At 38.4% G+C, this 26364-nt stretch overlaps 1 protein-coding gene across 1 annotated transcript in view; it reads right to left on the minus strand.

The window, feature by feature from the left end:
- Window positions 1-731: 731 nt before the first annotated feature.
- The window catches only part of LRRC1 (leucine rich repeat containing 1), a gene marked incomplete at both ends in the record, with an annotated part of 69638 nt that continues 44005 nt past the window's right edge, over window positions 732-26364 (minus strand). Inside the window, 10 exons of the mRNA XM_080615255.1 lie at window positions 732-890; window positions 2775-2911; window positions 4568-4740; window positions 5640-5755; window positions 14932-15015; window positions 16013-16131; window positions 18176-18320; window positions 20082-20156; window positions 20917-20980; window positions 22582-22638. Of these exons, the coding sequence (XP_080471381.1) occupies window positions 732-890; window positions 2775-2911; window positions 4568-4740; window positions 5640-5755; window positions 14932-15015; window positions 16013-16131; window positions 18176-18320; window positions 20082-20156; window positions 20917-20980; window positions 22582-22638 (1129 nt within the window). The remainder of the gene's footprint in view (window positions 891-2774; window positions 2912-4567; window positions 4741-5639; window positions 5756-14931; window positions 15016-16012; window positions 16132-18175; window positions 18321-20081; window positions 20157-20916; window positions 20981-22581; window positions 22639-26364) is intronic.

Below are 26364 nucleotides of genomic sequence, written 5' to 3' on the forward strand. Positions count from 1 at the left end.
GTGCTTCACAACCTAAAATCCCATGATATAAACAAAAGTTCTCTGCTGCAAAAATCCCAACAAATTACAGTCTGAAAAACATATCTAAAACAGAAGACCAACTTTAAATCTACTCACTTTCCTTGAGAATTGCTGTATTTGAGACTAATATGACATACCAGACACAATAAGGCACAATGGGTGGTCCACATGAATGAATACAGTTGTCCGTGAAACTTCTCTTCCACAAATACTAAAATATGTACCGCTCAAGATAAATTTTCTCTTAAAAATGAAATACATCATCTTGTTATGAAAGTCCTATACAAAAATTTAAAATTTACACCATCTGAGCTGCCAAAAAAAATAAAAAAGTGTATAAATTTTCCACAAAACTATATTTCTCACCAGCACATCCAGCCACTGGAAAAAAGATATCCCAGCACTCTGGAAAAGAAAAGCACTATTTCTCCTGTGTTTAAGACAAAAATATTGTATTCTGCATACAATAGTGTATTATACTTTAAAAAGCCTAGCACTATTAAAATTACAATATTGATTTGGAAATTATTGGTTCACTGCCTGGATGAAATAAGGCACTTTCTTCCAGAGGGCAGCACTTTTCACGTATATGGAGACGATGAATCAGATTCTGGTTAAAAACAAAAAGGGGCTCAGTGAGGTCCCAGAAGGCGACAGGAACATTTCAACAGCAGGGGAAGACACAGGAGGTAAAACCTGGAGATGAAACTCTACACAGAAGTGGTCACTCTGTCAATGGCATTATTGACCTCGTTTTTGTTTGAATCCAGTCCTTTAGCAGCATTCATATCATTCCGTAAATTTTCCACTGTCTTTTTCATGTTCTTTAATTCTCCAGGGTGTGGAGTGGCTCGCCTTAGAAGTGTTCTCTAAAAATAAACAGCGCAATAAGTGGTTTTGCCTTCGTCTCTTTGAAAAACAACATACACTTTCAAGGCTTTAGCATTCATGTAGCAAATACTAGGTATCGATTTTTTTTCTCTTTTTTCCCCCCTTTTCTTTTTCAAACTACCATGCTCTCTGCTGAACATTATTTTTGTAGCTGCTTGTTTACGAAGACAGCGAAAGAGGGTTTCAGAACTGTCTACAACAATTTTTTTCCTCTCTTGACCTACTAATCTGAAAGCCACTCGAGTGAACTACAATTACAAGTTATGAAGTGAAGATTCTTTCATAAATATAGTTGGGATTTTTATTTATCTTTTCCCCCAAAACCCATCCAAGTGATGTAAGATCACATTTCAATCAAAAACCATTCAGCTGGTTTTCAAAGAATCCCACAAGATCTCTTTACAGTGTCAAATACACGTTTGTGTGGAGCTCTGTATGCCTTCCAGCCCCACCACACAATTTGGTTCTCTTGTCAATTGAAAACAAATATCTTGAAAGGAAGAACATGGGGCATTTCTCTCCAATCTTAGACACAAGAACATCTAACATCATTGTGCTGAAGCCTTTACAAGGAAAACAAAATTTATGAAAACCCAAGTTAGCATCCAGATTAGAGACCAACAGAACACCAAGAATAATTGCACAAGTATGTATTAGTATAATACATATATACATGCAATTAACTTTTCAGTTAATTAATCTAAACTGTGCATATTACAGCAGAACTGGTGACCCATGAATGTATTGGTCAAGAATACTTTGGAAATCGGCCATTCCTCCTCCCCAGTAGGATCATAGACTTCTTTTTCCCCTAAAAAGGTTCTTGCCTGAAATCAGGCTGTAACACCATGACTTAAAGCAGTTATTATTAACACCTGAGCCCTCGTTACTCTGTGCACATTCTCAAATTGTCATAGTTGTTAAGAAGCCTCATTCTGAAGTCCCTTAACAGTCTACGAACAATGCTTGCCACAAACATTTAGTTTCTGCAACCACCTTACTTGAAAACTTAAATGTTTGTTTCCCTACAAACTAAGAATTTTTATAGTCACTTTTTAATGTAAGACCATGCTTCTAGTGTGCTACAACCCACATAGTAGCATGAAGTATCTCAAGCTGAGCTCTAGCAAGGATCACAAGCAAGTTTTTAGAGCATTAGAGAAGCTCACTGAAAATCTATCTGACAGAAGCAGTTTTAACCTTTATAAAGAGTTTTAATTGTTATTGAAAGTTAGTAAAGCATTTTGATCTTCAGGACATGCAGAGCCCAATATAACAGAGAGGTCTTATAAGTACAGTGACAGATGTTCCCACATCCTTTGTTTAAGTGGGATACTAATGAGCAGTGTTCTTGCTGTTTATGGACACTATGGTTGTTTCAATGCAAATGATGGAGGAGATAAAAAAAAGAAGAAGAAATAAAGAGAAAGTATGAGATTGTAAATAGAAATTATAGAGACAAACAATGGAAAAATTAATGGAGACACATGCCAGAGTGCTGGAATCCTAAATTAAACCCTATATACTTTCAGGCAGTAAAGCTTCACAGATGCAAAGAAAGATCCTATCTTGTTTCTGGAAAGAAAACATCCTGAGCACACACAGGAAAACAAAGCAAAACAAAGACTGTCCTGCATCAGAACACAAAAGTTATATTCAAAGCAGACAGGAAAAAAAATTTAAAAAGAACAAGAAAAAAAGCATTTTAAGTCAATACGAAAAGTTTGGTAGTCAACATCTGCTACAAACATCCGCAAAACCATGCAGTCACAGCTGAAATATGGCATGAGAGCTCAGATACTTTTACAACTTTGCATTACAGTCACAATGTCTGCAGGTATCCAAAGATGTGGAAAACATACCATTTCATTGTCCTCTTCGTCTTTTTCATCTTCTAAAAAGCGAATTGCACTGACTCTATTCACTGCCCGCTCATTCCATGTTTCATCTGACATTTCATTTACCAAACTCTCCAGTGCACCACATCGTGGTAGGTTATCTGTCAGAACAGTAAAATGTAACTAAAGATTCACAGCAAGTCCGAAACATCAACATGCTATATTTTTAATAACTGCAATATCCAACCAATCACTCATCTGAGATTTACAATTGCCTATTTGTATTTTTTTTTTCCACATAAAACAGAACTTGCATTGATTTTCTGTTATCAAATACACACAATAAATAGTTTTTGTATAAATGAGAAATTTCTGTACTTGGGCTGTTCCAGGTTTGTAGTAGTTTTAGAGTACTGATTATATAATTTAATATACTTGGCATTATATATGCCTTTTTCTGCATCACGGCTGCCATCTGACATTAGCCAACTCTTCAAGTGGATGATTGCTTTTACTGATCTAATCCTTTTAGAATTGCGAGGCATACACATTCTACAGTCTTAATTCCAAGCCTTTTACCCTTGAAGCCATGAGATTCATCTGGAGAGCAGGAAATCTAATTTCTAGTAGTGAGGCCTTTAGAGAAAGTCAGTCTACCGCAGTTACTCTTCTTGAACTAGATTAATCTCTAAATCTAAAGGGGTTAATTTGTTTTTTAATGCAATTTGTATTCTTAAAATCCAGAAGTGGACACAAACCAGCCATTTCTACAATTCTACTGCTTTACTGGTTTCTATTTGCTCCAGATGCATAGTACTGGAAGAGTAGAATTAATCTAGGTAAGCTTGGGCACCTATAATACAGATCTCTACAGCTGCGCTTTTCTCCTCAGGCTCCCTTTGTACTCAGTGCAGAAGAATCCACATGATTTCTTTTAAGGCTATTCTCGGATGGGATAAATTACTCTCCAGTGGTTACAGCCAAAGTTTAAATATTAGCACACATGAATCCCCTTGAATGTTCATACACAGCTATAAAAGCTTAAGGACAAAAAACATCTACAAGTTATTGAAGCAGCAACCCAGCCAACAGTGAAAAAGAGTCTATGGTTCCATCTGAGAGAGGCAAGTTTTAGCACAAAAGGTAAAAGCAACTTATACCGCTATTTTACACTTGTTGAAGACTATAACAAAGTTACTGTAAAAAATCTTTGCTTGAAAGAAAACTGGTTTTCTAAAAAGTAAAATGTCTCTTACTTAGTGTGTTCAAGGCCAGGCTAGATGCAGCTTTGAGCAACCTGATCTAATGGAAGGTGTCCCTGTCTATGTCAGGGGGGTTGGAACTAAATGATCTTTAAAGTCCCTTCCAACCCAAATCATTTTATGAAACTATGATTATTACTACAAAAATAATTGCATAGCTAGTAAAGAGACTGTAGTTGGAAAGCCATCAATTTTCACTACATATCTATGTATTTAAGATGTATAATCAATATACATAAACATGGACAACACTATTTGGCCCACTGGCAAGCCGCAGAATACTATGATTACGTGTTCTTCTTCCAGGTCTGTATTTTATTTATTGTAGCTGGTGTCACTGTATTTTCAATAATACTCACAGACATGTTTTTCAAGCCTTCTGAAAACTAGTATGATCATTTAAAAAGAACTTTGAATTTTCACTTTCAATCAAAACTTTGTTACTTTGCTCATGTGAGCTTACTCATGTTTTGCAAACCTTTATGGAACAGATAACTCAGTAAACAAAGAAGTTGTACTTCTATATGTAATGAAAAACTGACTGCAGGCACTCACCTTGGCAACCAGGCTCAGAAGGCATTTGAGGAAGTAATACACAAGTTAAAATCTTCTCTCCTGTTTCAGGGTCTGTGTCAGTCTGAAACGTCAGCAAAGGTTGGGACTGGTTATCAGACAACCACAAAGCCTTCAGCTTTAAGGTAGTCAGTGAGATGGGAAGATACGTTAGCCTAGTTCAAAAAAAGAAAAGTAAAAGAGTCAGAGAAATCTCTAGGAGATGTAATAAAAGTCAACTTTGTGACCATCTAAGTATATAACCCTGAGTTGGAATAAACAGGATTGAGATCAATGACTCTAATAGAAGACATTGCAGTAGCCAAACTGCAATTACTCTCTTCTTTCAAAAAGAATCTGCAACTTAATTTTATACCATACTTCTCTGTAGCTGTGAATAACAGATAAAACAATGCTGAGGTTTTACTACTGCGTAAAATACCCTGGAAGGCAGACAGCTGCTTCTTCTCTGAAGCCTTATATATAAACAATTGCCAGAATAGAAATATGTAAATGCCTATGAGACAATTACATTGCACAGATGAGATGCTATTTGCTTTTTCCCACCCTCCTGTTAACTTCCTACTAAGCAATGAACTAATTTGCTGGTTTATGCTTAAATCTACTCCTTTTTTGCATTTTGATGTGTGAAGCATATCATCTAAGATTTATGAGAAGCCACAAGGTCAAAGTGGCATTATTTGTTACTTGCACTGTAGTTGTAAGACAAGACACTCAGTATTAGTGTTCCTTAACATTAAGGCTGGTAGTTTCAGCTGAAACTCTACCAAATGGCCTAGATTCTCAGTTTTAATTCAAAACCACACAAATCCAAAGGTTGTTTTAATCCTACCTTTTTCCTCAGGGTCAAAGCAATCCAGAAAATGCCCTCATGACAACACACTATACTACTTTGGGCCAAGGAGGAAGACTACTTTGACATTTTCAACAGTAACACTAACACAAAAGTTATAACTGGTTTTTTATTGCAGCATTCTTAGATGTAATCTATTTTGTGGCCAGAAAGAATTAAGTAAATCCAGCAAAGGAGCATGACAATACAAAAATCTCTTACCTATTTCCTGCAACATCCAGGACATGAAGTTCAGTGGCTTGTGAAATTTCAGAGGGAATTCGAGATAATCTGTTGTCACGTACAGAAAAGACATTAAGACTGCAGCACCCCCCAATCTATATCAGAGAAGACAAGGGAAAAAAAAAAAAAAGAAAGAAATGTCTGGTTTTGTGGCAGCACGACAGTATAAACATAGGCATGCAGTACGGGTCACGTAATATGTCATAGCGCATTCAAGAGACAATGCCTGCCAGACACTTTACCCAGAGGTACAGACTGCAAACAAGCGTTAGCTTAAAATAAGTCTGACCTGAAGCAAGTCTATTGGTGAAGTTTCTTGAACATCTGTGACAAACCTTTACAAACAGTTCAGGTACTGCCTACCTTTTAGAGCCTTCCACACCAGGAAGAGATCAGTGACCACACAAGTGCCACTTTGTAGTCAACTCTCACAAACAATACTAGCTTTAACTTTCAACTTCTTCTAGCTTTATGCTTTACATACGAATTCTAGTTCCTTGTCATAACTTCAGATACAAGCAAGTGCTATGGGGCTTTAGGGCAAAATGCTTAATACACCAATCAACTCCCAACATTCATAAAGTCCATACAAAGTAATGAAGAGTTCACAAAAAGTAGACTTTATGAGTAATATCTTTGATGCCCTGTTTTATTAGAAGCATCTAATTTCAAGATGATTCCCATACGAACCAGCAAATTTAATCTAATATCCTCTGTCTCTACCAATTAATACAAAGATAAGCATCTGCTTCCCAAGCTAGTTTTTGGTGTAAAAGATGCGAGTATTCACTTTTAGCCTCGAAATACCTATATTTTACATCAGAAGTATATGTTTTCAGAAAAATAAACCATCTACATTTGACTAAAACCAACCAACATTCCACTTTTTGCTCCAGATAGCAATACTACTCCTATAAACACCAAGATTATTAGTTTTAGCAACTTGAAAGCTGCTTCAAGTAACTTTGCTCCTATTCATGAAGGAAACTTACCTTTGTTTGATTATCATATGCAACTTCAAAAAGCACTGCTGTTTGTTTGCCAGTTCCAAAACTCACCATGAGAAGGAAAACGAAAATATGTTTCTTCTCTTACTCCAAGTATTAGAGGCAAAACATCCCAATGCCTTTTGAAGCTTGCAAGTTAAGCAGACTTAAAACCTAACTATAGACAGCAAATCTACTGAAAGATCTTAGATCAAACATTAGATGACTTCTGTAGTCAAACACATGTAAGCAGGTTCTGTCACAATATAGCCAACTACATCTTGGTCAGGAGTTCTCAAATCTGAGCTGAAATTATTTATGTGTTCTGTCACTTCTGTCTACAGAATCCACAGTTCAGTCCAAACCCAAGTTTGAAATTACAGACAAATAACACAAAAGCTTTTCTACTAGTCAAAGTAAAAATCTAGTTGATTTAACCTGCACTATTTACCTAGGAAACAGCCATTTTTTAAAGGCTGCAACTATGACTTAGAAAATCAAACAAAAACTAATGGAGCATTTATATCCAACTCACCTTCCCTTGTATCATAAATACATTTTAATGGCAGAAAGCAGCAATCAGCCCCCAATCAAGGCTTCTGATTCACAAGCTATTTACAGCACAAAGTTACAGCACAACATGCTCTTGACAAAACAAAATCTGGGATGGTTTCCCTTAAATCACGGCACCCTTAAGACGCAGCTTTTCCACAAGAGCATCAGCTTTCCCAGGCCTGTGGATATGATAGGAGCTACAACCTTGTCAGACATTTTAGCTCATGAATCAAAGCCCCTAAAAAACAGCACTCAAATTGTGAGCAAACGATTCTACTCTTCACTTTAAAGCATGTATCAATTCTTAGATTATGTGCTTTGACACATTCACAGAACATAGTGCCATATAGAAAATAATAATACACACACACACACACACACACACTGTCTCATTGGTGTATCTAACATGAGGAGCTGTGAAAAGCAAGAGATAAATTAGTGAATGTTGATGAGCTAGCAAGTGATGCCCTAACTGCACACAAAGTGTTCAATTTTCCATGAATGAAGTTTGCGCTATTCAGTCTTGGAGCATGGAGATCCAAACAGTTTAGCAGAACAAAGTAAAGCCATGCAGCCCTGATGAGACTCAAACTTCTGTACTTTTGACAATGGAAAAATGCAGCAGTGGAACCAGCCGGCCTGAGTCGTCATGCATTTAAAGCAGTTTAATGAAAGGTAACAGTAGAACCATGGACTGAATAATACTTACAGGGTTATCAATTTACCTGACCCATAATTTTCCAAGCGGCTAACAATTAAGAAAATATAAGAGATGTTCAATTTATTTTTTTTTCCATACTGGACAACAGCATGCCAACAAATGGAGACAAAACATACATTCTTCTACTGCCAAAGAGGGTTAGAACTCCAAAGTTAGGGTTAGAACTCCAAAGTTATTTTCACTTCAGTTATTTTAACTTTGCTTTATCAGTCAATAGGCAATTGTTCAAAGGTTTTGTATCATTCGGGGGTAGTGAAGACCTTTTTTTAAAAAAACAAGGTGGCAGGGGGAGATAACAGATGCATACTGAAATATTTTTAGTGAAACTTTTTAGAAATGCAGGCAGCATCTAAAAAGCAGCATTGGGTGAGATATCACAGAGAAAAAAGACAAGCTGACAGTTAAAATAAAAAATACAATCTTTGTCACTTTGAAAAGACATGGTACCCATTCAGCAGTACAGAAAGACATCAGGTCCAACATCTGAAAACCTAAACACGAAGCAGTACCACTGAGGCAAAGTGCACACATTGAACGGCATGCTGCAAGGAAAACATCATTGTGACCACCATGAAGTAATACAGTATCAGAGCATCACTGGTTTGGCTGAGGGTCATTAACTGACACAGAGTCATGCTTTCCAAGGGTCTGATCACATGCTTACAGCAGACTTTGCCAAACCACTGCATAGGCATCAAGTACACAGTCAAGACCAGAGGCCCATTTAACAGTTAAGCACAGAGTTCATCTTGAGCACAGACTTCAGTTAACAGGGACAAGCATGTGCTTAGTTCCAGGCACATGAGTAACCACTCCAAAGACTGGAGGCTTAAAGAAGTCCTCCTGTTCTTCTGTAGTAAGCTAGACATCAGGAAAAGTTCTCAAATGAGTTGCGCACATCTAAGTCATACTCCTGAGATTTATTTCATTCTAGCAACGTCAATGTAAGGGTTATTCACTTGCCCCATCACATCACTTCCAAAGATCAGTCAGGCTAGATAAACGACAAAAACAAAACCCACTCATCAGTCAGGCACAAAACAATCGTTACTATGTAGTGCTGGTGTTGAGATCACTGATTTTACAGCACTGTTAAGTCTGAACAAAACTGTTTATTTGGATTCAGATGGACTTGCTTCAGAGCATGAGTGACATTAGGCCCCCTCTCAGTTCTACACAAAACTCCACCCCTGTGGAGGATTTTTTGACTCTCTTCTTCTATCTCTGTCTGAGGCACATCTTTCTAACAGCTTCCTGTTCTGAAGAAGCAGTAAGAACTTGGGAATACATAGTGAGGATGTCAGCTTGGCTGACAAAACTCCTCTCTACATTCTGATCACGAACATTTACCACTTCAGCCTCTTGCTTTTTTGACATCCACATACCCACTGCCAGTCCATCTTTCATAGTCATCCAGAACTGCAATTTTTATCACATCACTGCTGATGTGTCTGATGACTCCCTTACTGCAGACAGATAATTGTTTTGACACCTGCATCAGCTGTCTATTTTTGATCTCCTGACTTCTATTCCACTTCTCTGTTACAATAACCTTGTGGTTGCCATTTGATTTTTCCTGCTAATGACACCTTTGCAGCTTTTTGGACGTAAACCCAAGTGTGCAGATTCACCCTCTCTTCCTGTTTAGATCCTTCCCAAAAACTCCGATTTGCTTCCTCTCAAGCCCAGCTGTCAGTTACAGTCATTCATCACCACAGACAAAATATTACTGATTACGCATCCTCACACTCTTACTGCTCTAAAGCCAATGTTAGTTGAATAACATCTTTTGATTTCTGCATCTGTTAACTGCTCAAGAGCTATGAATCAGTTCTGCTGTCCTTTACCAGTTGGCATCTTTCACAATGCAAAAAAGTAATAAAAAAAAAGACATTATGACAACTACTATAATGATTATTCTTTACCATGTGACTACTTAAAGTGCAGTGATATCTCTTTGATTCAGCTCTCAATACAACTGTCAGCATAGCAAACTCTCGCTGGGTTTACACAACTGATAAATATACTGGGAATTTAAACATAGTTCCTATTGTGTTGTAAAATCTTTTCCAGACTGTCAGAACCTAAATTTTGTTTGGATTCGAAGTAAATAAAGTCAGAATTTTCCTTGGTCCCACTAACACTTTAATTAGAAGTATAGAATACATTTAGAGGTGGAAGAAAATGCCCAGTTTACTATTAGTAACTATTATCATTAACTTTAAATTGCCTAGGAAAATCTTTGGCAAACTCACTTCAACACCCCCTGTGACACTGGTGAATAGTACGGGAGGAGCAGAGCAAGAAAATTTCTATGCCATCTGATTCAAGACAAGTTTTCCTGCATTCCTCCTTAGTGCTTTTTTTTTCCCTTTAAGACACACACACACTTTTACACAAATGAGGGAAGGGACAAGACATCGGAAGTTAAAACTAGGAACAACAAATTAGCCCAAACTTGTTAAAAAAAAAAAAAAGAGAGGCAGATAGATAGATAGATGATAGATAGATGATAGATAGATAGATAGATAGATAGATAGATAGATAGATAGATAGATTGTAAAAACCACAATTATTACCAAAAAAATCCCTGCCATTTTACCTATTATAGTATAATTCTCACAATATACCTCAGAGCCAGGAAGGACTCATTACCAGACCTCTGCAGGTTGTAGAGACTCATTAACAAAAGCACATGAACTGGAAAACATTCCAAGGAGGTTATTTATGCAAGAGCCAAAATCAACACACCAGTTTCACCAGCATTCCAGTGCCAGGGTGGGATTTCAATACCAAAGAGTCACCAGGCAGGTCTTTCAAGTTTAGAGGGAAAAACATTTGTGACTATGAACAGGTTTAGACATTCTCCATTCTTGCTGAAGTCTGTTTCACCACTCAGTTCAGTGAGAGGGATTGAGATGTGAGATTCTGAAGATGAAATTTGTAAGTGATGCAGGTCTTGGTCATACATTCTGCTGTTCCATGTTCTACCTTATATATCACACCAGATACAGAAGAACCTTTGAACCAAGAAACTTTGAAGGTGTATTTGCACACAAACTGCTCAATAATCCCAAGTCAAGAAATTACACTGAGAAGGTAGATACTGTTTTTGCAAGTATGCCCTGAAACACCCCAGCAATGCAATGGTTTGACAGGTTGACCAAAAGTCCAATACTAGTAAACTGCTAACAAAAGAAAACAATCGAAACAAAAAAACCAAACAAAACCAAAAAAAGAAAAAAACCCACACCCACCACCACCACAACACAACAACAACAAAAAAAATCAAGTAAAAAGAAAAACCCAAGCCACCAAAACCACCCCACACCACCACAAAAAAGCTAGACCTCATAGATTATCCATCAGGTTATATTAAAGCAGGCACATCATTTCAGCTATCCTATCTATAAATCTCTCTTTGCTACAGGAATAATTCTGGAGGGAAGGAGAGACACCAGCAGGTAGATATGCTGGATACAGCTACTCTTCTTCCTAGTGAGAGTTCCAGTTTTTCTATACGCGTTACCAGACTTTGTTCTTCTCTAACAGAAACCAGCAAAGGCCTGTCCCACACCCATCTCATGTAAAGATGAAGAGCACAAATGCACAGCTATTCTAGTACTCTGTAAGGCAAAGAAACAAAGAGGAAAGAAAAAGCAGAAAAAAAAGAGTGAAGACACCAAGCAAGAATATCTGCATTGCATACTCCTGCATCTGCCTCTGTCTGTGAAGAGGGAACCAGTGTGCAAGTCCTAATTGATTTGTGTAGGTTTGAGACCCCTATCTCTGCCATACTATCTCAGGAGACATCTTAAGCAACACACAGCAGACAGGGGTGTTGAAAATGACTGCTGTCAGAAGCTTGTGCCTGGCTTTAAATACTAATTAGTCAGTTTGAGATGAAAACAAATGGAAAAGATGGATGCTTTCTCACTGTCAAGCAGAATCCTCCAGACAGAAAAACAGTGACACATTTTTCAGTTTTCCTTCAGTGCTCTACCAATGCATTTTGTATTATTATTTTCTCCAGGTCAGTAATGATGAGAAGGAAAATGACAATTTGCCGAGACACCAAATTGTGCCTCCCAGCCATCCAAAGGGAAACTCAGAATTGGGATCTTCGCCATTATCAGCATCCCCAAAGCTGCTGCTGCGGATGCTTTGCGTAACAGCAAACAGTACTCATTATAGCTGTGCTCTCTGTTTACGCAGAATATTTGTCTTCTAGAACTATGAAATGTGACTCTTCACTGAATTCCTCTGAATTTCAACCAGAAAACTTGTACTACAGAAATGTTTATGTTCACTTCAAAAAGCTAATGGTTAAGAAAATACTACACAAAGGAACAGATGAAAGATGAGCAGAGAGCAATAGTTTTCTTTCTGTTTTTGAAACTAGCATTTCAGCACTGTTAGAAGGCAATCTAAAGACTTCAAGAGAAAAGTGGTTTATAGCACAGCCTAACCACACGGAATTAAAACTGAAACTTGAAAAAATGAAACTGAAAAGTCTCTTTAGCTAGATGGTAGCTTTTGCAATACGTGCATATTAACAGTATTTTTGAGACAAACCATTCCATCAGTTGTTTATGCTTTCTATTTGTTACCATTACCATCTTGGAATTCAAATCCATTGATCTAGAGGGTGGAAATGACCCTTCAGTTAGAGGGGGGCTGACTTCCTTGAAAACTAAAAACCAAAAGAATTTTAAAAATCCACAGAGCAAAACATAATTTAATGAATCATTCTGGAAATCTTACGTTAAAAATCATCCAAATGCTTGCTCTAATGAGAAAGATACACAGGTGTGGAGACATTTACAGGAAAAAAAAAACCAACCTATTCCAAAGAAGTGGATGCCAAGATCTGCTTCCTCTGTTTCTCTGCCAAACTCCCCAGGCACCGCCCTCTCCCATCTTTATTTCCTGGACTCTCTGCAACTCTCAGCTCACCTCATTCCAGATCCCACCCTTCCATTTCCTCATCATCTTCCTTCTCCAGCTACAGACTCATCCCTGACTTTATCTCACCCCTTGTGCAGGTGTTCCCTCCTCTTTCTCTCTCTCTCATGTGCACAAATATTGTCCACACCCGTTCTTGTTCTTCACTTCCCCCTTGGATATCCCCAGCGCCTTCACCAACTGTGGAATGCTTTCCATCTCTGAAACCCATTTCCAGTTCCAAGTCTCCAGGTTTTTGTTAGCATGAACTGCTTTACTGTTCTGCACCAAGCCCTTGACTCTGTTAACCCCCCAAAACATATATACTCCATATTCGCCCTGCTTTACCTGCTTCTGAAGCCAAGCCTTCTCCTCTCACCTGCTCCTAACCCTGCTCCTTCTAAGCCACACTGCTCACCTTCACACACTGCCTCCAATACCATGAACATCATTAACTTAGAAGAAGTGCTTATACACTACATAAGCTATTAATGGCCAATCTGGAAACAAAGAGTATCAGTAAAACCTTACATGCTATAATAAGCTCAGAGTGATTCTGCTTAGAAGTGGACTAGATGCAAAATTGTATGAGTCTCAAGTACAGATAGTTTAGGACACCTATGTAATGTATTAAATTAAGCTCTTTGTAAAGACATGGAAAATTTTCTGCTGAATGAGCACAAGATCAAAATTATCATCACATCCCAACCCAGAAACACGGTTTCCCCAAGGTCCTGCCTCTTGTTAGCATTTATGCAACCCATCTGGGAACGCCCTCTGCAATTTTCTGCTCAGAACCAGCAGCAACTCTGCAGAGGAGACGCTGTTCTACTAGAGGAGCTGCAGTACTTACATCTTCTCTTCGCTCCCCCAATCTTATCAAATGTATATTTACAAGCCGATCTGTAAAAGGAGCAAGATGGGCTATCATGGAGCCCTGATTAGGTGACCAACCAGATACAGCTCAGAGCTGGGTCATTGGAATTGTTGCTGCCCATGACACAGCAGCACCCTCTGCCCCTGCTCAAACCCTCCTGTTTAGACTAGCATCTCTCCCTTAACACCTGGTTCCCAGACACTTTGCTTCCCCCTCACACCTCCTCCTCAAGCTGTCTGAGCTCAGTAAGTGGGCCTGAGCAGAAGTGTTGTAATCACTAGTCAGAGCTGATGCTCTTCTCAGTTCCCATCCATTGGCTGCCATCTGAGTATGTACATTCCTGCTCTTGAAGTGACTGAGAAAGGTGGACCTCAAAGCCACATGTTAGAAACAGACAGGAAAATTAAGAGGCAGAACTACTGGGACAAAAATTACAGAGAAATAGTAGTGCAATCAGAACCATCTCGCAGTCCAATCACAGGATGCAGCTTCCCCTATGATCTTTAACATTCCTTCCAACCCAAACCATTCTGTGATTTACTGCTGAATTAAACTTGTAAGGTTTTCATTATATTTAGTTTCACAACAGAAATTATAGCCTCCTTTCATTCCATATATTGTTAAGATAGACAAGAAGTCCTAGCGATCACAGCTGTAAGATTTGAGGCATCAGTGGTCATGTCAGGTCCTCGTATTTAAAAGCAAAAGTAGTCCAGACATCTCCAAACCCAAAGAGACTGTCAAAACAGTCTGTGAATAATTTTTCAGAACATGAAACCTTTCATTTCCTCACAAGAGTGAAGTGAGGAAGACTCCAGCAATATTTTTATACTACATGCAGAAGACGCAGATTGGTGTTTAAATGCATTCACTCTACCACAACTCCCAGAGTCTTCAAATAGTGCTGGACCTGACACCCACACTGGGAATTCGTAGTTACAAACTAATTAGATCCAAGCCTTCTTGTTCAACAGCAAGGACATCTTGCACCTCCAAGCCACCAAATCACCACAGCTGCTGTTGAGATTTATGCTGTTCAGATCTAATGGACAAGTTTGTGGTCGTGATCGGTCTGGAAGGATTATACAGTGGATCTAAGCTGCCTGTTACGTCCAGTAGGCATTTGAAATCATGAGTTTTCTGTTTGTATAATCACACCTATGAGAGTTAACAGAACAAAAAATTTACCTCTTTGGGTAAAGATGTTAATTTGTTTCTATCGGCATTCAAATTGTTCAGCTTCTTTAGTTTTCCAATGCTCTTCGGCAATGACTGTGCAAAGAAAACAAAAAAAATATGCAAACAGAATTTACAAATTCAGGGTCAGAAGCAAACTTTTCTCATTTAAAATGAACAGACCAATCCATTTTCAAAACTGGAATGTAGTTAACCCTTGTTACTACCAGGCCTTCCAAAGGAAGGGTTTATCTTGCAGAAGAAATGTCCAAGGAACATCAGTTTCTAATACAAATTCACTGATGAGTTAGTTATCTCTGCACTGAGATGACAGACGTGTAATAGCTGTGAACAGAAGTACGTATGCAGAATGCCCACACTATCTAACTTTAGGCTCCCTAAATAGCTAACTGATAGGCAAGCTTCTAACTTGGGTGCTACGAATTGACCTCCAGAGAGGCATCTTTCCAACAGGCTTAAGCTCCTAACTCAACTAAGCATCAACCTAACCTAAGAAATGCTCTAACCTAGACCTTTATAAACAGTTCTACTCTCCAAGTGTAAATGTCATGTGAAAGCAGTTTCAAAATAATGGAAGGAAACACCTAAAGGAAGGAAGTCTGAGATTTTACTTTAGTTGACCACTTATCACATTGAATACCTGGTTGGAGATCAGCAGAGCAAAGAACAGTATAACAGCAGCTGTGCAGTGCTTGGGGCTTCTACACAGTTCCAGCAAGTCTGATCCATGTAACGCACAGCAAAAACTGGCACCACCACCATACAGCACGAACTCAGCATTAAAAACACAACAAAGTAAGTGATACTTGCATTCCACATGCTTCAATTCCCTTACTGGCCATGAAAGATTCAAGAGTGAATATGTAATTGCTTAAGCCTTTGGAAGGACGGATTGTTACTACGTACAACTTGATCTTCAGCATTCATTTAACAGGTAAGAAATAAGAGGCGTTTATAGGAAACTTGCTACTTAGCAGTAGCAAGGGTAACTAATCTTACAAGCTAAGTGATTCAGCACTAAGCAGCAAGTCTTATTACTGCCAGCAATTTGAGCAGCCATGATCGCGCATACCTGCAGCTGGTTTTCTGTTAGAACCAGTTCAGTAAGGCTTTCGCATTCTCCAATTGAATCTGTTAGTTGAATAAGCTTGTTCTGATCAACCTTCAGAATGGAGAGCCTCCTCAATTTTCCTGGAGAGAAAGAATACATTTGTTTAGTCTAGTAACCTCTGATACCTGCTTGAATTGCAGAGAATTTTACTGCTGCAAAGCTTTGTGAAATCCTCTAACACAATTATCTTTTTTTTTTTTCAGGTAAAAAAAAAAAATATTCAAGCTCTGCTTCACTTGGTGCTTGAACTATTTCTGCACGTTTCTAGCATCACTGAATTAATATTTAATATTAATATTCCTATCCAATTTTTAAGCATATTGAATTGTATTAACGTTGCAATCTGAATGATAGCCCATGCAAATTTCAGGGAGGTATCTACCCAAAGACCTATAAAGAGGAGAAAGTTATCATTATCAATTACACAATGTTTATTAATAAAGAAGTATTCAGAGAGCACCTACATCTACTTATCCAAAGTAGCCAAATGGAACCAAAGTGACAGCCCAAATCCAAACAGGACCAAAGTCTCCCTGTCCTAATACAGAACCCAGTTAGTCAGACATGAAACCCAAGTTTATTTTTTGGACTAGAAATCAAACTTCTTTGAAGGCCTTCTCCTCAGGAAGGACAAAATACTGTTTCAGAGCAGAAAGCTTGCATTGTTCTGCTCCTTTGTACCAGAATGGTCTTTAGTGCACAGCAGAGCTGCCCCAAGCAGAGCCCGAACAGAGAATTCAAGTGACATCACCAGCTGCTGACACCTCCCTGCCCATCCCTACATGGTACAAAATAGCCTAATAGGCTGGCACATCAAATTTGCTGATGCCAAATCACGAAGAGACAGCTGATACACAGAAAGACAGCAACCTAAACAGAAACCTGAGGTTCAGCAAGAAGCACAGAGCTCTGCACCTGGACAGAAGAGATCTGTGCACTGGGTACAGGCTGGGGAGGGACAAGCTGCACAAGAGCCCTGCTGGAAAGGGTCTGGGGACTATGCTGGGCACCAGGTTGAACATGAACTAGTAGTGAGCTCTCACCAAAAATAAGTAAACGCTGGCTGGACCACGTTAGGAGAACTATGGGCAGCAAATCAATGGAAGTTACTATATCCCATCTATCCAGCACCCATTAGGCCACATCTGTAAAATCATACTGCAGCCTTTCAGGAGGTAGACACAACTCAATTTCTGACGTACAACTGTACTGGCCAGCTCAGATCATCAGAGAGGGCTGCTACAACTCTCTACCAAACACACGCTAGCCAACTATAGGACCCATAGTAGTCACCCCACTCCCCCAGGTTTAACTTCTAGAAAAATATTTTGCTTTCCTTAGGCTTATATAGCATATGGAAGGAAGGGAAATGTTTGTTTATTCTTTTCCACAATCCCAGTTAAACCACATTCACAAGTCCTCCTTGAAGAAGACAGACTCCTGCAAAATAAAACTCTCCAGAAAAAGTTGATGAGAAACCATCTCTTGCTGACTGCTTGTCACAGCTACTGCAGGGTTAACATTTACCTTAAAAAAGGCTCTGGTAATGCTTCAGAAAACACTCTTCAGTTATTAAACCTGTTTTAAGTGGTCACACAGTGCAAGGTTGTAGTTTGGATCCCCTCTCAAGGGTGAGGTGTAATGGGTTGAAGCTGGAACAGCCTTCCACTGGGTTCAGTATAGGATTAATCATGTGCAACTGAAGATAATTACACATCCCCACTAAAAAGGACATATTTTTTTTGTAGTGATACCGTCAGTCAGTCTTATCAAGACCTACAGCAAGTTACAAGCTAGAATTTTACAATGTTATGATGGTGACACGGACATGGTGGGAACAGAGAGGACATAGTAACTTTCATTTTGTTCAGGTAGGTATCAAGTAAAGACCAAAAAAGGATTACAAGGTAGTCATTATGCAGACAATTAAAATGTGAAATTAATAGAGCTACGTATTTCATACTAAGCAAAAAAAAAAAAAAAAAAAGGAAAAAGAAAGAAAGACAAAATGCTGAGGCAAGCTCATCTTTTGCACAAAAGGACTTCAAAAGACTTGGAAACAAATTACTTCCAATTTAGAGTGGATTAAATGGTTCTGTGTGATAGCATGCACCTTGTACTTACCAATGCCATCAGGTAAGACCTGAAGTAAATTTTGAGAAACAAGCAAGTCTGTTAAAGAAGTCAGACCACTAATTTCTTCAGGAAGGCATTCCAATTTATTTTCAGAAACATCCAGACAAAGCAGGTTTTTCAGGTTTCCTACTTCCTGTCATACAAGGAAAAAAATTTAAGTCATGCCCAAACATGTAACAAAGCAATTTGAAAAATGTACCATGGCAATGAAATTCCAGAAAGAAAAACAATTCTCTGAATGACCTCTAAATTGGCCATTCTTTGTATGACCTTAAAATGCAGAATAAAGTAAATAACTACATTTTACATATGACAAAACAAGTGATCCAGACACAGTTTCTTATTCTAACTATTAAGACTGGCTTCAGTAGCCAGGCAAGGTATGCTAAGCACACCCAGGCAAGCACCAGCCAAAACTGGAGTTTTCCTCAAGTAAAGACTGCAAAGTTGTTTTTTCAGAACTAGAGATTATCAACCTCCATGTAATTAAGTCTGCCCCTCCCAATTAACCCTAGGCAAATCAGGATTAGTTTCTCCTGGCTGATACAGCAACATGCCATGACATCTAGGGATTTCATATCTTCAGATCTCCCAACTGCAACAAATGTAGAAATAGGAATAGGGAGTGTTGCTCTAGCAAGCATATTTGAACTGTCAAATTACACTGCCATCATCTGCAATTATTAATGATTACTTAATTTTTCTTTACAATGGTAATCTAACAATTAGCTTAAAATTCTGACAGAGAAATGCTTTTGTCCCCATTAGCCATCAGAGCACACTCCCATTCCTCATATATACAGATACCCCTATATACGCTCCAGGATAGTTCTCATTTTAGTCATCCAAATCATATTCCAGAGAACAGAATGGCTGGGGCAAAAGTGTCCTTTACTTTTACATATATAAAGTTTTCATACAGTGACAGCCTTGATACTGACAAGATCAGTCCCTTTATTTTGGAAATGTTTGCTTCTCAAGAGAATCTTCCACTAAACATACACGCACACCCCCCTTTATTCTACAAGTTCATCTTTTGGACATTAAACAAAATACACAATAATGGCCGGTTTCAAGAAAAACAGCTGCTGAAGTCACACTCAACCTTTTATGAGTGAGTATCAGTGTTTAACTACATCTACTTAAAAAATTATTAGGCCAAGCCAACAACAACAAAGCCAACAAAACGCACTAAACAGTAGCTCATTTCCAGGTAACACTGTTGACAATGAGATCAACACAGCAAATAAAAGCAAACTGCACAAGGAATGGAGGAAAACAGGTTTTGGCTCTAAAGAAAAACTTTATCACAGTTCTTAAGAAAGAGAATTTAGAGCACTGTAAGCTTTAAATGCTAAGGCCCCTCATCCCATGACTTATGTCAGATGGGGGATTTGCTTGCAGAGATCAAAATTTCTATTTATGGCAACAGTTCTGTTATTGTACTTCTCCAAAACACTGTATTTGAATGGATGAAGGTGACTGAAAAGAGAAACAACAAACAAACAAACAAACAACAAAAAACAAACAACCCCAATGATTCATCCACAAAACTGTCAAAACTACAATTCAGATAGATACAAAAGCGAGGGTTAGCTCAGCCAACGAGTGGCTCCCTGATAATTGAGAGTATTAATGGCAGATGTGTCATCCTTTAAATTGAACAGCTCCTTTGTCAAAATGTTTAAAAGAAAATGTCTGACAACATACAATACCATGTACAATCCCTTGCAGAAGAACTTAGAAAAAGAAAACTCTTACACATCCAAAACCAAACCCAGGCAAAGTGAACTGAGAAAACTATTTGATTTTAAATCACCTCCCTGTAGGAGTGAACAAAAAGGTTTTGTTTTAAAAGCATCTTCAAAACAGCATCAGTAGAACTCATCTTTACCTGAGGTATTTCAGCTAATTGGTTTCCATCCAACCAGAGATCTTTAAGATTGAAAAGTGCACCAATTGTTTCTGGCTATAACATAGAAAGTAATAATGTTAAGTAGTATAAGAGCTTCCAGTAAAAACCAAATGACCACCCCGTAATTACAGTTTGAGCAAACCAATCCTTACTCCAAGCACTACTTAGAGGTACCATGGTTAAATGCAGCAAGGGTGACTGTAAGCATTTGGGAACTCCATCATACAAATTAATTGCTATAGCTTAACAAGGTATCACACTTTTCCTGACATGCACTAACAAATTACATGCACCCTCTTAATCTACTGCAAATCCAACATTTAATTGAGTCCCCTTAAGGGAGATGATGGGTACCTTTCGGTAGAGCTATCTGCCACAACATTGAGACACTGCGATCCTCAATAGTTTGCCTCAGCCCCTTCTCAGAGATTCCTACTCCCACTGTGAAAATAGCTGAGCTTTCATCCGTGCTAAGCCTGTCCAGCTCCCTACAGAAGCCCACGCTATCATTGTAACTGCAAATACAGACATGAGTTTGTGCCATTCCGCTCCTTTTTCTTTCTGCAGGAAAAGTCTGTGCAGTGCTCTTATTTTCTAGAGATCAGCTGCAGCTGTATAGGGTAAAGAAATATTATACTGAACAAGACTAAGCAGATATGGGAAGTACCATCTCACTGCCAAAATTCATCTGTACGTATAAAGCTGCTCCCTCCATAAATTTTTCCTTCTTCAATTTTGAAAATTTTTCGCCTATTTAATCTAAATGATGCATAAAACAAGAGCAGTGTGCACTTTCAATGGCATGCTCTCTTACCAAGTGATAAAGTTCATTGTTTCCTAAATCAAGTTCTTCTAGTCGCTGCAGCTGGGCAAGTGATCTGAAAGATAAGATTAAGTCAATACAAAACCACATCAGTCTAAACCAACAGAAACCCCATATATTTGAATGAGCTCATTTTACTGAGACTTGTATTTCAAATTACAATGTATTATAGACAGACAGTTATTTTACTGGGCATAGACTATTTTCAGTAATATTTTACTGAAAAAAAATAATTTGGTTTGTCAGTGTAACTGCATGCCCTTTAAACATAAAACTTAGTATAGGCAATCAAATAATAATCCTCTATTTTAACCATCAGTCCCTCAGGGTGGACAATGCCACAGAGTTTAGTATTGTTGGTTAGATTTATTTTTAAGGGAAATCTACAGTTGCGCAACCAGATAAAAATTCCCTATAGTGATCGTATGTAACAGCGTGATTCAAGAGTCAATAAATCCACCATTTACTTCTTCAACATGATCTATCCGTTTCTGAAGTATTTCAGGTTGGATTTGAGGATGCAAACAGAGGAAAGCCCATAAGGATGCAAAACAAGTTCTTTGAACATGAGCATACATAGAGGGCCACTGTTCTACTTTAAAAGCAGTCTGCTGTACAGCTCTTGCTTACCTTCCCCAAAGCCACAGCAGCACAAAAGCCAGCAAGACTCGCCAGCTACATTACTGACAGCGAGAATTTTCCAGAAGCAATAAAATGGTCAAGATTTATGATAGCTTCATTTTGACACTGCATCGCAAAACCTAGCTAGCAATTCATATCTTCTGACCACTGACATTTAAAGTGCTGTGTTAAAATAATAACAGCTGCAACCGAGGTACTGGGTAGACTGACAGAAAAAAAGGACCCCTAAGAAACTGGGGAAGAGATTCTGATTAAAATAGGTTAAATCCATTACAGTATTTACTAGATTATGCAAACAAGCACAACAGGAGTCACCAAATCTATTGCAAGAAGCAGCCAGGTCATACAGGAAGAAAAATACTGCAATAGATAAAGAAGAGGCTTCTTCCAGGCAGCCAAAAAGGATCTCCAAAATATAAGATATCTGATTAACCTTACAGAAGACCACCAATTCCTCCGTCGTAATACAGACTTCACAGAAATATCTAGGTATCTTTCTTCCCCAAAAATCACGGTGGGAGGTGTCAGACTTCAGACATCAGTAGGCCTAGCTTGTCACCAAGGCTTTGATCTCTTGGTTTTGGAAGCTTCTGGTTACTTAGCCCCTAACACAAACGCTTATTTAAATGCTGTGAAGGCCTAGAGTGGAAATCTCTCAGATCCTATTACCCTACTTTCATAGTTACGAAATTTCAGCATGAAAACAACCCAAACCACCATTCCCACTGCTGACGCGTTCATTCAAGGTGTGCAGGAAGAAACATTTAGCGCTGCTGTGTTTTATACAGAGTATTTTTATACAGCAAAACCAACTGACACAGACTGCAGGGTCCTGCTACTAACCAAATACAACTCCATGTATGAAAACAGCTTTGTTTTAGTGGCATGTAGTTACATCCATTACATGCTAATTCCCACAATTTTTTTCGCTGCCATTCACTTTCATCTGTTACCAGATTTTAAGACTAAGAACATTTTATGTTAATATAATTAAACACATGAAATGTCACTTACTCAGGTAAATATGTCAGCAAATTTTCTCTAAGTTCCAGTGAGGCCAGGTTATAAAGACTAAAAAAGAGAAAAAGAACAAATCACATTTTGATGCAATCCTACTTTTTACATTCCACACTTTCAGAAGAAAAGTGTGTGTTTACACAGTTTAAAACAAAATTGCTGTGAACCGATTTTCTTGTTTTAGTTCAACCAGACCATCATGTGAAAGGCAGTATACAAAGACTGGAAGATTTTGTTTGTTTCTTTGTGTTACTTCAACACATTAAAGCTAGAAAGTAAACAGAAAAAAACACAAGTTTCCATTTGTTAGAAGGTCCATAGCTGCAAGTTACTGAATAGAGCATATTCAATATGAATTGCATTTACTTACTCGCTTTCAGAATCTGGCATGGGCTACCAAAGTTAGAAAGCCTCAGGTAAAGCCATCACTGCTCTAATGACGGTGTGCTCGTTACTCTAAGTGACATTACACTTCTAAGCGGCTCACTTACTCCATATCCCAGGCTTTTACTCACATCACCATAGCAACATTCAGATTTTTCAAGGGCTTATTTATGGCTAAATGGGACACAAGGAGTCAGACATTATCCCAACACTATAATCTGCTCTAATCCTCCAGCAACCCAGGGAAAAATAAAAATCAGATATGGTGACTGCAAATACATAGTTTCCTACAATAGAACATTGCAGGGAAGGGGGAACAGTGTGCTGGGGCTTAAATAAAATCTAGATTAAAAAAGAAATTCCACTAAATTTGAAACACATGTTAAGGCTAAACCCAAAAAGTTTTTGTTTGTACACCTTAGGAAAAAAAAACCAAAACAAAAAACCACCACATACTCAGACCACATAAAATTGAACTATTTGTTTTCACTTCAGACAATACAAACATACAGAATTACAGGATCATTAGCTAGCCTCAGTAAAACAACCAGCTCATAACCTGACTAAAACCGAAGAATTAGTTTTTAAAGTGGAAAGACGATTTTTCACAGATTGACTTTGGACAGTGTCTGAAAAATACATCCTTATTTCAAGCACCTATTTCATACTGCATTCAGAAAACCGTGAACAAAATCTCACAGAAGCTTTTATTACAGCACTTCCCTCCCACTTTTAAAATAAGCGCATTCTACCCAGCGCATTCTGTATTCCTCCAGAAGAAATACAATTAAAACATACCATATAAGTGAAGATATTTTAGTAGAAGTCTATTACAAATTCAATTAAAAATAAGAGAGAATAATGCTGCTTCTGCCACTAAAAATCATTTGACAGAAACAAGGGAATAATGAAGCCAACCACACAAGAGAAAATTCTCTCACAAAAATTTTAACACTATAAAACACAAGCCAAGGTGAGACATGGTATCTAATAGCCTCACAGAAACCAAACCAGTGGAGTGGGAGTGGGAAAGGTTGACGGAAAACAATTTCTCTCCAAGAGGAACACGGGTCTGCTTTTACATTGGCGCCCACAGACTCACAGACTGCCATTACATTTTTGTTTACAGGTATTCTAGAACCCTATTCCAATCTTACTTTGCCTTTTGCACTTTCTCTTCAAGCTCATATTAGATGATTCACTTTTATCAAGAGAACACAAAGAGGACGCACAAACTGCCAAGCTGACTTGTAATCTTGTGTTTTACAGATCACCCTGCATCTACTTATCTCCCTCCCCATCATGTTGAAGTGCCAATGAGTAAAATGGTGCAATCTTCTAATTTCTCTTCTTACATCAGACACCACTTTGGCTGTGGTTAAACAGAAATCTTTGTCAGCAAAACCACATTCAACAGCAAGAACTTGGGAACCACCATCTTAACCAGCTCCATCGTATCATTAAACTGGGGCAAGCCAGTGAATCAGCTCATGAAATTGATCCAGCTTAAAAATAACCCAGCAAGAGTAACACAGATCCCTAATCCAACATGGAATAAATCTTCTTAAACACCTGGGCCAGTACAACAGAAGGCGCAAGGCAGGCATCCATACTGCCCAAGCCAACAATGCGATAAGGATCCCCTGGGTAGCTGTGCCCATGTGGATACCCACCAACAGCTCTCTTTGCATCCAACCATGTACCATGCATTTTGGTGGCCAACTGCAGTCCCAGGCTAGGTTCTCTTCTTATGGGAGTCAGCTGCCTACAAGATTATGCTTTCATGTCTAATGACACAGCTTTCTGGAAGAGAAATGTTTTAGTCTATGCTATTCTCACCCACTGCAGGCTTGCTATTGTAACTCTACCCTGAACAAAACAAAGACACTGCCCTTAGTCTATCCTTTCTACTTCTTCCAAGGTCTTGAGTCCAAACCCAATGTAAGCAGACCCCAAGAGGCAAAATGGAGCTTCCCACCAAGTAATGTAAAATAGCGACCAAGTCTATGAAGCCTATACCAGCAAAGTTGCCTCATCAGACTGAAGGATTATGTTCAAGGGCGGATCCATCTGAAACAGAGGCTACAAAATAAGAATAAATTTTTGACTCATTATTAGTCTTAAATTTCAACTAGTTCCAGGAGCAGCTTCCAGCAAGCCAATGTGTGGTATTAAAACACTAATCTTCAATACATTACAGACCAGAGGTATAGGTCTTCCCTAAATCTACCAAAAGGTTCTTAACACATTTTATGTTCACTAACATTTTTCTGGTTTCAAGGTATTTCAAGAAACAGGATTTCTACTCATTTGCAGGAAAAATCCTATGTTACGTGCTATTTTTCAAATGTTTTTTGATTTAATAACACTTTTTCCCCAGAAAGTGTAATTCTTCCTCTTCTCAACTACAAACAGAGATTTTTCATAATATACTAAATGAAATAGTTTATTCTTTTCCCTAATCCTGATCTTCACCTAGGACAGAAAAATAGCCATGGGGGGTTACTTGCTTCGATCCATAAACATCAAGGCAACAGTAATCTAGTCTACTCAGACAGGAGACACAGTTCCATCAGTGACTGTTCACCTAGTGCATTCAGAAACACAAATGCACCATAGAGCATTGCAGGCTACTCTCCAACACAAACAGTCCTCGTTCCCCTCCCATAATCAACAGAAAATGTACAAGCAAAATGTCATTTATACTCTAAAGAAGAAAAAAAAATAAAGCCCTAAGTACTTTTCCATGACTACTGTTGTAAGGACCTACTTCACCAAAGCTTGTAAAAAGCCTTAATATTGCAACAAGTCTCACTGCAAAACCTACCACACACACCTCAAACACTGAGCATTGTGTGAGATGAACACAAGGCAGCAATCAAATTAGGTGAAGGATGCAGCAGCTGAAACAATTACAAAGTTTTCCAACTCAGCATTCCAGATAATTTCTGATGCAAGGGTGTAACCAAGTCAAATGTAAATGTACAATACAGCTGAAAATGTCACTTTCAGTACAAAACAGATACACTTCTTCAGTGCTGTACCTCAAGTCATGGTAGGCACTGGTATTCATCTTAAATGAAAAGAATGCAAAATCAGTAACTGAGAACAAAACTAATAGAGACAAAGTAGTCCCTAAATGCTGAAAGTGCGTTTTCTGATAATTCCTGCCAGGCTTTGAGACAGAAACTCGCAATCCAACATGGTCTACAGATAGGAAACATTGCAAATAATACTTTGTGTCAACTGCAGTGGTCTCCTCCAAAATAAAGGTAAGACTAGAACCAGCCATTAGGATCAGAACCAAAGCACCATCATCGTCATCTTCTTCAAAGCAAGTCGGTTTTCCTTTGGATGAATTACAAAGAGATTATGAGTGTCAACATGCTCTACTAA

The sequence above is a fragment of the Psittacula echo genome, assembly GCF_963264785.1.
Source record: "Psittacula echo genome assembly, chromosome: 4".
NCBI classification, from domain to species: Eukaryota; Metazoa; Chordata; class Aves; order Psittaciformes; family Psittacidae; genus Psittacula; species Psittacula echo.